The sequence below is a fragment of the Athene noctua genome, chromosome 17, assembly GCF_965140245.1.
Source record: "Athene noctua chromosome 17, bAthNoc1.hap1.1, whole genome shotgun sequence".
In the NCBI taxonomy this organism is placed as follows: Eukaryota; Metazoa; Chordata; class Aves; order Strigiformes; family Strigidae; genus Athene; species Athene noctua.
The window spans coordinates 4,653,956-4,664,040 of NC_134053.1; the positions used below are offsets into that span (position 1 = coordinate 4,653,956).

At 54.8% G+C, this 10,085-nt stretch overlaps 1 protein-coding gene and 5 non-coding genes across 6 annotated transcripts; 1 reads left to right on the forward strand and 5 right to left on the reverse strand.

The window, feature by feature from the left end:
- Window positions 1–2,011: 2,011 nt before the first annotated feature.
- Window positions 2,012–4,084, reverse strand: UBC (ubiquitin C). The gene is made up of 2 exons (XM_074920775.1): window positions 3,960–4,084; window positions 2,012–3,470 (listed from the first exon to the last, which is right to left on the reverse strand). The coding sequence occupies exon 2, from the start codon at window positions 3,462–3,464 to the stop codon at window positions 2,091–2,093; it is 1,374 nt and encodes a 457-aa protein (XP_074776876.1). The 5' UTR covers window positions 3,465–3,470; window positions 3,960–4,084; the 3' UTR covers window positions 2,012–2,090.
- Window positions 4,085–7,099: 3,015 nt separating this feature from the next.
- On the reverse strand, window positions 7,100–7,171 carry TRNAA-UGC (transfer RNA alanine (anticodon UGC)). The gene has a single exon. It is a non-coding gene; the product is annotated as a tRNA-Ala (tRNA).
- A 267-nt stretch (window positions 7,172–7,438) lies between these two features.
- Window positions 7,439–7,510, reverse strand: TRNAD-GUC (transfer RNA aspartic acid (anticodon GUC)). Its single transcript has one exon. It is a non-coding gene; the product is annotated as a tRNA-Asp (tRNA).
- Window positions 7,511–7,651: 141 nt separating this feature from the next.
- On the reverse strand, window positions 7,652–7,724 carry TRNAF-GAA (transfer RNA phenylalanine (anticodon GAA)). Its single transcript has one exon. It is a non-coding gene; the product is annotated as a tRNA-Phe (tRNA).
- A 231-nt stretch (window positions 7,725–7,955) lies between these two features.
- On the reverse strand, window positions 7,956–8,027 carry TRNAD-GUC (transfer RNA aspartic acid (anticodon GUC)). The gene has a single exon. It is a non-coding gene; the product is annotated as a tRNA-Asp (tRNA).
- Window positions 8,028–8,308: 281 nt separating this feature from the next.
- TRNAA-UGC (transfer RNA alanine (anticodon UGC)) lies at window positions 8,309–8,380 on the forward strand. Its single transcript has one exon. It is a non-coding gene; the product is annotated as a tRNA-Ala (tRNA).
- The last annotated feature ends 1,705 nt before the right edge of the window (window positions 8,381–10,085 follow it).

Below are 10,085 nucleotides of genomic sequence, written 5' to 3' on the forward strand. Positions count from 1 at the left end.
CAGCAGCAATGTAGGTGTTGTTTTCCTTTGAAACATTTTTTGTTAGGAAGAAATCCTGTGAAAGTTCTCCTTCAAAAACCAATAAACCCAAGTAACACGCGGGAGATACCCTGAGGCCCCGCAGGACAGCACGATCCGCGAAGCTGTCTGAAGCCAGGCAGATACTTTCATAGTTAGAACAAAAGACGTCCTTAACATTTATGAAATGCTTTGCTGTTTTCATCAAACGCTGCTGTTCTGTGGTTTGTCCTACCCAAGCTAACAGTCTCCATGAGGCTCTGAAGTGTTTTACTGCCATGGTTAACAACCCCTTGAAGTTCATCAAATCCAGCAAAGCGACCTGCAGAGATCAGCGTGTTGACTCGACTTACGAGTCCAGGGCACGGGTTTCTCCAAGCAGCTGCTCTGCCTGGTTTGCACATCCACTTGGATCACACTCCAGGCCGTTAAATATTTGTACAGTATTACAGATTTTACGTACAGCATTGTAGTGGGTTTTTTTTCACTGCAGCATTTAAAATAAAACACAGCACTGCAGTCATTCGTGTAGGCTTTTGACATTCATTACTCTGAGCATCCCCGTGGCCTCCCCCAGCTCTTCCCCCTGCTGCAATCAGGCCACCTTCAAATGCTTTTTTTTTTTTGAAATCACCAGATTCTGAAGGAAAAGCTTCCCAGATATGTAGAGAAAGGAGCTGTGAAAACATAACGAGGCTGCAGCTTTTTTCTTTTCACACAGGAGCAGCTCCCCTCATTCCAGAAACACCCCCCTGGAGCTGGGTCAGGCACCCCCATTTAAGGGCCCCCCCGACAGCACAACCCCAACAGCTGAAGGGCTGCTCAGTTTTTCGTTGCTGCAGAAATTCAGACACCTGAAGAGGCCAGAGCTCAGCGATGGCACGACACTATTCGGGGTGGGCCTCAGCTCGGTGGCATTCAAAAGCTTTCTCCAACTCGGCACAGACCCTTGTGACCCAAACCTGTTTGTTACAGGTCACAAAGCACTAAAAACATCTCCCACTGCCCTCTTAATCAAGAATAATTAAGAATTGGTGTTACTCAAGTCAAATCCTGCTGCCCCACCCTTCCAACCTGGGTAGTGTACAATCACTTCATGTCCCACTGAGGCCAGTGATAAGCTGAAGCCACTACTCCACCTCCCACACCATCCCCTTCCAAAGGCAAGTCACTTTTAACACTCCTGTAAAGGGTTAGCTTTAGTTTTTCACTCTTTCCCAAACCCCAGTGCATGGTGGTTCACTGCTCACGAGCTCCTACACTCAGCAACCTCTTCACCACTGAGCACTTGAGCAGGTTATTTCCCTTCTGTGGGATTATGTAGGTTTACAGCATACAGAAACTGCTCCGCATTGTTTTAGCTCGTTAACACTGTACTATTTCCACTTAGGGCACAGCTGGAATGAAGCCACATTCCAAGGGATTTTACATAAGCTCGTAAACCCTGAATTACAAAGGGTGATTAATACACATTGTAGGGAAGCTGGTCTATCATGCTTTAAGCGGATGAGTCGTCCCACACTAACCAGAACGCTTCCCAAGCCCGCGGTCCAAGGGCTGCAGGACCAGCAGGGACATGCGACCACTCGCCTGCAGAGCAGGGTGCTGGCCTGTCACAGAGCCACAGCACCACCCTCCCACTGGTACTCTGTTCTTGTAGAAACAGGGGCAGGACCTGGCCCTTACCCAGCCAGGCAGCGTTATCCAAGCCTCTCAGCTCACAAACAACTGCAGCATCACGTTACCCACGCACGCTTACACAACTCACAGCTGCGTAACATCTGCAGACTGGCACTGAAGTTCAGCCAGTTATGAGACCACTTACACAACCTGAGGAAAACCACAGCCAAAGGATTACACTTGCCAGGCACGTGTATGCCTTGCATAAGGCAGTTTTGCAATACCTTTGTATCTGGAACCTATCTAATTACAGTTTATTAGACAGATTTGGTTAACAGCATAAACAGTAGTTCACATAACTTGAGACATGAACTTTTGTGGATGCAACAGCTTTATTGGAAAGAACAAGTGCAGAGAAACATTTTCTTGGAAGCAAGCAACAACCAGCCAGTTCAGTTACCACCCCTCAGGCGCAGCACAAGATGCAGGGTGGACTCTTTCTGGATGTTGTAGTCGGACAGGGTACGTCCATCTTCCAGCTGTTTGCCAGCAAAGATCAGCCTCTGCTGATCAGGGGGGATGCCCTCCTTGTCCTGGATCTTGGCCTTCACGTTCTCAATGGTGTCGCTGGGCTCAACTTCCAGGGTGATGGTCTTGCCAGTCAGGGTCTTGACAAAGATCTGCATGCCACCCCTCAGGCGCAGCACAAGATGCAGGGTGGATTCCTTCTGGATGTTGTAGTCGGACAAGGTGCGGCCATCTTCCAGCTGTTTGCCAGCAAAGATCAGCCTCTGCTGATCAGGGGGGATGCCTTCCTTGTCCTGGATCTTGGCCTTCACGTTCTCAATGGTGTCGCTGGGCTCAACTTCCAGGGTGATGGTCTTGCCAGTCAGGGTCTTGACAAAGATCTGCATGCCACCCCTCAGGCGCAGCACAAGATGCAGGGTGGATTCCTTCTGGATGTTGTAGTCGGACAAGGTGCGGCCATCTTCCAGCTGTTTGCCAGCAAAGATCAGCCTCTGCTGATCAGGGGGGATGCCTTCCTTGTCCTGGATCTTGGCCTTCACGTTCTCAATGGTGTCGCTGGGCTCAACTTCCAGGGTGATGGTCTTGCCAGTCAGGGTCTTGACAAAGATCTGCATGCCACCCCTCAGGCGCAGCACAAGATGCAGGGTGGATTCCTTTTGGATGTTGTAGTCGGACAAGGTGCGGCCATCTTCCAGCTGTTTGCCAGCAAAGATCAGCCTCTGCTGATCAGGGGGGATGCCTTCTTTGTCCTGGATCTTGGCCTTCACGTTCTCAATGGTGTCGCTGGGCTCAACTTCCAGGGTGATGGTCTTGCCAGTCAGGGTCTTGACAAAGATCTGCATGCCACCCCTCAGGCGCAGCACAAGATGCAGGGTGGATTCCTTCTGGATGTTGTAGTCGGACAAGGTGCGGCCATCTTCCAGCTGTTTGCCAGCAAAGATCAGCCTCTGCTGATCAGGGGGGATGCCTTCTTTGTCCTGGATCTTGGCCTTCACGTTCTCAATGGTGTCGCTGGGCTCAACTTCCAGGGTGATGGTCTTGCCAGTCAGGGTCTTGACAAAGATCTGCATGCCACCCCTCAGGCGCAGCACAAGATGCAGGGTGGATTCCTTCTGGATGTTGTAGTCGGACAGGGTGCGGCCATCTTCCAGCTGTTTGCCAGCAAAGATCAGCCTCTGCTGATCAGGGGGGATGCCTTCCTTGTCCTGGATCTTGGCCTTCACGTTCTCAATGGTGTCGCTGGGCTCCACCTCAAGAGTGATGGTCTTGCCAGTCAGGGTCTTGACGAAGATCTGCATTTTTCTCTGGAAGGAGAGAAATCACCGCGGTCACTTTTCCCGCTCCGCCGCCGGGTCCCGGAGGGGCCGCGCCCCCCGGCAGCGGCCTGTCCCCGCTCCACGCCCCGTGACGCGGCCTGTCCCCGCCCACGCCCCGGGAGAGGCGGGGCCACCCGCCCCGTTCCCCTTCCCGCCCACGGCGCCCGCCACCATCTTGAGAGGCCGCTGCGCCTGCGCGGCCGCCATTTTGCCGGTAACCGCTCGTTGTCCGTCCGTTCCCCCCCCACCCCCCCACTTCGCCGCCGCCGGCTCGCGGTGCTGCCGCTAAAGGGGAAGGGAACTTCCCGGCTCACGCCCCGCCCGCAGCCCGCCATCTCCGCCAGCCGCATCCCCTTCTCCCTCAGCCCGCACACACCTCCCGCCCGGCCACCCAGAACGCATGTAAAGCCGGGCCGCCGCCACGACAAACGGCTCTCCCCGCGGAGACGCGGCGAAGCCGAGCCGCGGAGCACTCACCGCGGAGCCCGCAGACCGAACCGACAGCAAAACACCGCTCGCGCCTCACACAGCTGCAACTGCGCCACACATTCCCCTCCGCCCCTTATATAGCCTCTCGCGCTCCGCCCCGCGGCTCAGACCCATCCGCCAGGGACTATTTTTTCCTGTGGCGCTGGCGCAGCTCTGCCGTGCAGGGGGAGGGAAACGAGGCCCGGCAGCGCGGAGGGGTCAGCGCCTCGCGGGCGATGTGATGGGGCTGGCGGGAGGGCGGTGGCGGTGGCGGCGAGTGCGCGAGGGAAATCCTGTCCTGGAGGTGTCGGAGCGGGGCCGGGCGTGCGGCCGTGGTGTCTCAGCCCGCCGAGCCCTCTCCACTTTGGAGACGCCCCTGTGCTTATAGAGCTTTACTTTTTATTCAGGGATTTAAACCCCTATAGTTACGTCAGAGTTTCGAACGCGCCTCCTTGATTTTCTCCCCTGGGGCAGGGTGAAGGGCAGCTCTGCCCACGGGCCTCCCTGGGAGGGGGTTTCTGAGGCGCCTGCAGGGAGAGGGACGGCTTTTTAGTCCAAAGGAAGCAGTGTACTTGTATTTAAGAGGTCTCGGATGTGTTTCAGCATGTTAGAAGGAAAGAGGCGGTGGGGGTGTGTGGTGTCCCCCACCCAGGACTGGGACTGGCACTCTGTGCCACCATGGCCTGGGGAGCAAGGGATGGGGAAAAGAAGTCGGTGTCCAGCCCCCGTACTGGTGCTGGGACACCCGGCAGGGCCCAAGGCCAGAGCAGCCTGAGGGCAGAGAGGCTGCAGAAGACTCCTGCCGAAGGGATGGAGATCAGGCAGCCCAGAGAGCAGAGAGGTGAAGCAGAGAGATCAGACAAAGGCGGCCAAGATGGACAAAGAGACCTGAGTCCTGCAGGCATGGCTGTGTGAGAGACCATCAGTGAGTGTACGTATCTGCACACATAAAGTGGAATATGCATCTGAGGTACAATGGAGTTTATAATTCAGGACTAAGGCCTTGTCACTGAGGTAAAATCATAAATAGAAATAATAACGACGATACCTATTTCTTATTCAGCTCTCAGAGACCACCTTCTGGTAGATCTTTGCACTCAGTTGGCTCCTGTGCCATCCTAGTGAAACACACAGTAATTCAAGAGCATAGCTGGGAACAAAACCGGGCTTTGTTTGCAAGATTCATGAGATGCCGTTCGGTTCAATCCGCCTACAAAATCCTTCGTTTCCCAGCACCCAAAATAAAACGCTGCCTACCAAACGGACACAGATAACACCCAGGGCTGCACACCAGTCAGAAGGGAGCAGAGGCCCAGCAACAGCTTTGTGATTGGTTTGAGGGAAACCCGCCTGCATTTGCCTGACACAGGGAGCTTTTACAGGAGGGCAATGCTCTAGGGAGCTACTTAGCTCGGCTGCCTTGTGTTTGTGTTAAAACTCAGCACTGCAACAGAAATAATAATCTGAAACACCCAGGTCGTTTAGCTGGGGAAAAAAAAATCCACAAAAGTCTTTTGGTTTCTTTTCAGGTTAGAAATGTGCTCAGGGGCTTACGTTGTGTGCATTTGGAGTTGTATAAACATAAAAGATTGGAAATAGCCTTTCAGATTTAGGTCTTCCCTCATCTGAATAATAATGCTAAACCTATTCTTTTAGTTACAGAGTGAGCGCTCAGGACCGGTCTGAAAATAGTTGAAAAGGCACACAGTAATGTATTTTGTGACAAGATGGAGTTTTGTAACAGGAAGAAATTAAGATGATACAGGGCTGTTCTTCATCTAATTAAGGTAGGCAGCTAAGCACTGAGTCAGTTTGTACCTGATGCCTGAATCAGATGGTGGAGCAGCACACCCCTGAAGGTTCAGATTTGTGTTACATTTGGATTGCAAGGTAGATGTTAGGCCCTAATGCAAGAGTCCTTAAATACATCTGGCTTGCAGGAGGACAGTGCTTTCCCGAGCTGGGAGGGGCTTAAGGCCACTCCATGTTTATCCTACACTGTCTGTACAAGGACCCCTTGCTACGATTTCAAGACTGGTGAATAGTAAGGATGTTGGTCCTAACAGACCATGAGCTATTATACTGACAAATACTGATTTCCTGTGCCAAAAAGTCTGTTACTTCGTGCTTGTTACTATAAACTCTAGGGCAGGAATTGTCTCTTGTAGTCATGTGCAGGGTATATTTCAGAAGTACAGCTGCTCAGGGAGATCCTGTCCAGAGAGCTATTTACAGCAGGGATCTTCACACTTACAGTGCTTTAGCCAAGCATTTGGCTCAAAATAACAACTAGAAGTAACACGAGTAAATAAATAGCCCAAGGAGCGTTTTAACCACTCTGGCAGGAAATGTCATTTTACATCTGTCACTAGTCAGCTCTCCCTGTCAGAGAGCGCTGGATTTGCTGTTGAGAACTGAGCCGTGCAGACAAAACAGCTGGTAACTGAACTGTGTAGATAAAAGCTCTTTCAAGCTCTCCATGGGCTTTGGTCTCTCTGTGCCACACCTTTCAGCCCTCCCGTCTCTGAAGAGTTTTCTGGGTGAGACAGAACGGTGTGAGCCCAGGCAGCCCGAGGAGGTCAGAGCAGGGAGCTTGTTTCCCCGAGAGCTCCTCCCGCCTGCTCCGAGCCAAGCCTGGCCACGCTGCCGAGGGGCTGCCTGCCCGCCAGAGCAGGACAGCAGAGGCAAGGGAACACCGCAGCGCCAGCGAAAAGCTCCTGCAGCTTCCCAGCCAGCGAGTGCCGTCACCTGTGGTGTCCCAGCTTTTGTGCCTTGCCCTTTGTTTCTGGCTCCGGGGCCAGCTCTGTGCCGACTGCAGGTTAGCACGCAGCCAGGTTGTGGGGTGCAGAGGGGTCTGGCAGTGCTGGCAGACCGCCTGCGTTTCAGGGTTTGGTGCTTCCTTCCTCCTTTTAGGCTGGTCTGCGTAGGCAGGGCCTTACCCGGAGAGGCACAAGAGTCTTGTTTGTTTGTGTGGTCCTGATGAGAACCAAGTGACCAAAAAAAGTCATTTCGTGCCACTGGGAAACTGCCTCTGTGGGTCTTCTTAGGCAGCACGTCCACGGTGCGGTTTTCTGTTTAGTGCGACGTGGCAGCTTTAACCCCGGGGAGACAAAAAAACAAACCGAGAAAGGAAAAAGAGGGTATTTTTGTGGAGATGCCGGGGATTGAACCCGGGACCTCATACATGCAAAGCATGCGCTCTACCGCTGAGCTACATCCCCTACCCCGCGCAGGGTGCGCTGCGTGCCCGCCAGGTGCGTGCGCTGCGGGGCCGGGCGCGGGCAGCGCCGGGGGCAGCCGGCACCCCGCGGGCTGTCGGCGCTGCGCATCGCCGGCGGGGACGGCGAGGCCACTGTTAGCGGCCCAGGCAGCGCTGGGTTCGCACGCAAAACTGGGGTTTTTTTTCGCCTCCTTCGGAAATGAGAAAAATCCGTGCTGGAGAACAAAGAAAAAAAAAAGAAAACATAACTAAAAAGAATGTTAGCGACCTCCCCGTCGGGGAATCGAACCCCGGTCTCCCGCGTGACAGGCGGGGATACTCACCACTATACTAACGAGGACGTGCTGCGGGGTGTCCCCCGCGCCGGGCCATACCGGGCGGCGCCGCCCCCCGCGGGAGCCGCTTCCCGCCGCAACCCCCCGGGCGGGCGCGGCCGCGCCCGGCGGCAAAAGGACCCACCGTGGGGCGGGAAAAGCGACTCTGCCGAAACCCGGGATCGAACCAGGGACCTTTAGATCTTCAGTCTAACGCTCTCCCAACTGAGCTATTTCGGCCGCGGGGAGCGCCCCTTCTGGCCGCGGATACGACCCCGCCAGCGCCCCCGCGGTGTCTCCGCGCCGGATCACCCGCGCAGCGCCGGCGCTCAGGGCCCGGCGGGGGCCGCGGGGTGCTCACAAAAGGCCGCTCTGCCGCCGGGCTGCGCCCCTGCCCGCGGGGCTCACGGACAAACCCCCGCGCGGGGCCGCCCGCAAAAAAACAGCCGAGGGGGAGCAAAAGATACCGGTCTCCCCGTCGGGGAATCGAACCCCGGTCTCCCGCGTGACAGGCGGGGATACTCACCACTATACTAACGAGGACGGGCGCGGAGGGCTCTTCCCGCCGTCCCCTCAAGGACGCGGCCGCCCCCCGCGGCGCGGAGCCTGCCCGGCTGCGCGGTGCAGTGCTGTGTGGTGCGCTGGTGCGCGGTGCGGTGCGGCGCGGTGGTGCGCGGTGCGGTGCGGTGCGGTGCGGTGGTGCGCGGTGCGGTGCGGCGCGGTGGTGCGCGGTGCGGTGCGGTGGTGCGCGGTGCGGTGCGGTGGTGCGCGGAGCGTCCCGCAGTCCGGGTGTAGGCGCTGCGCAGGGCGCCTCACTGCAGCGCGGGGATGTAGCTCAGTGGTAGAGCGCATGCTTTGCATGTATGAGGCCCCGGGTTCAATCCCCGGCATCTCCACTTGCTTTTTGCCCCCGCTCCGTGAAATCGCTGGTTTTTGCTTTCTCTCACATAGTTCCCCCAAGGAGCCGTAATTTGTAAGTAGCCTCGATGCCTTCCCTTTCTTTCTTTTTTTTTTTTCCTTCCCTCCCTAAGCACAGTTTGCAAACTTCTGCTGCAAAACACAGCGCTGAGGGATCTGGTGTAGTTAGGAACGGTCAGGGTGAGGTTAACAGTTGGGCTGGATGATGATCTTCAAGGTCTTTTCCAACCGAGATGATTCTCCGCTTCTTCCCAGAGGAAGGAGCCCAGCCAGGAGCTCCCAGCACCCTCCTGCCTGTGGTTAGCCCCAACCACTATGGCTCCGCAGCATCGGTTATAAACACACAGCTACAACAGTGTGTTTTCCTTCTTCCTTGAAAACAAAAGCTGATGTTTCATCAGCATTAGATATTTTTAACGCTTGTGTCCTGGCCTGGAGCCTCGCAGCGTGTGGGAGAGGTGGGAGCAGTGGGTGCACACATCCAGACTTTTCTGTGCTTGGGTCACACCAGCTTCCTCCAGAAAGTGGGGACAGGAGGGTCACTGCCCTCACCTCCTCCTACCACTGTTAGAAGCAACAGCAAACGAACACAGTTAAGCACAGGGTTTACCAAGGAGGTAAAAGATTAGGTGAAAGGGAAGGTAAACTATAGCTGTGCATTTTTTTCCCGGACTACCAAAATTTCTTGCTGCAAAATGAGCAGATGGCGTGCTTAAAAATCTGTTCTGTTTCCTACAAGCTGCTGCATTCCCAAAAGTGCTCCAGCCCGTGAAATGCAGGGTGGCACAGGAGCACCAGACTACACAAAATAGTACTGGCAAACCACGTGGCAGAGCGAAAGCTCAAGGAGAACCAAGTGCTTGCAGCACCAAGCCAGGTATGAGAGATTGGAAAAAAAATTATTTAAAGCAAGATTAATGGATACTCTGAACTCATGGCAAACCCCTAGAGAAGCAGGATAAGGGATATGAGGATTGTGCTGGCTCTGGCTGGGCTGGAGTTGATTTCTTCATAGCAGCTCATATGCTGCTGTGTTTGGGATTTGTGACTAGAACAGTGCTGATAACACACCAGTGGTTTTGGCTGTTGCCGAGCAGTGCTTGCACGGTGTCAAGGCTTTCTCTTTTTCCCCCCTCTGCTTCCCCTGGGGGTCGGCAAGACACTGGGAGGGGACACAACCAGGAGAGCTGAGCCAAGCCAAAGGGACAGCGTGTGCCCTATAATGTCATGTTTGGGTACCAACTGCTCATCATGGCGGAGGTGGCGAGCGATCGCCTGTGCATTGTTTGGATTCTTTTTTCTTCTCTGTTTCCTTCCCTTCACTAATTAAACTAACTTTATCTCAACGCACAAGTTTTCTCACTTCTGCACCTCCTGCCCTGCCAGAGGGACAGGGAGGAAGCGAGCGGCTGTGTGCTGCTGGCCAAGGTCTGTGGGAGAGAGGCAATTCGACAGCAGCCTGTCAGCTCTGCACAGCCCCTGACAAGCAGCAAGGCTTTGATGAGAAACAGGCCTTGGGAGAAAGATAAGAAGCTGCTGAGTTGTGCCAAGGTGGCAGGGAAAAAACAATGGACAGCTGCAACACTGAGCTGTGGAAAAGTCCTGAACTGTGAGAAGTTACTGCTGCGTGAACGAGCCGGTGATCGGTCAGCACAGCGCATGTTAGAGTGGTCTTGTGTTGAT

Coding starts and splice junctions, on each gene's coding strand:
- UBC (XM_074920775.1), bottom strand. CDS start 3,464: ATGCAGATCTTCGTCAAGACCCTGACTGGCAAGACCATCACTCTTGAG.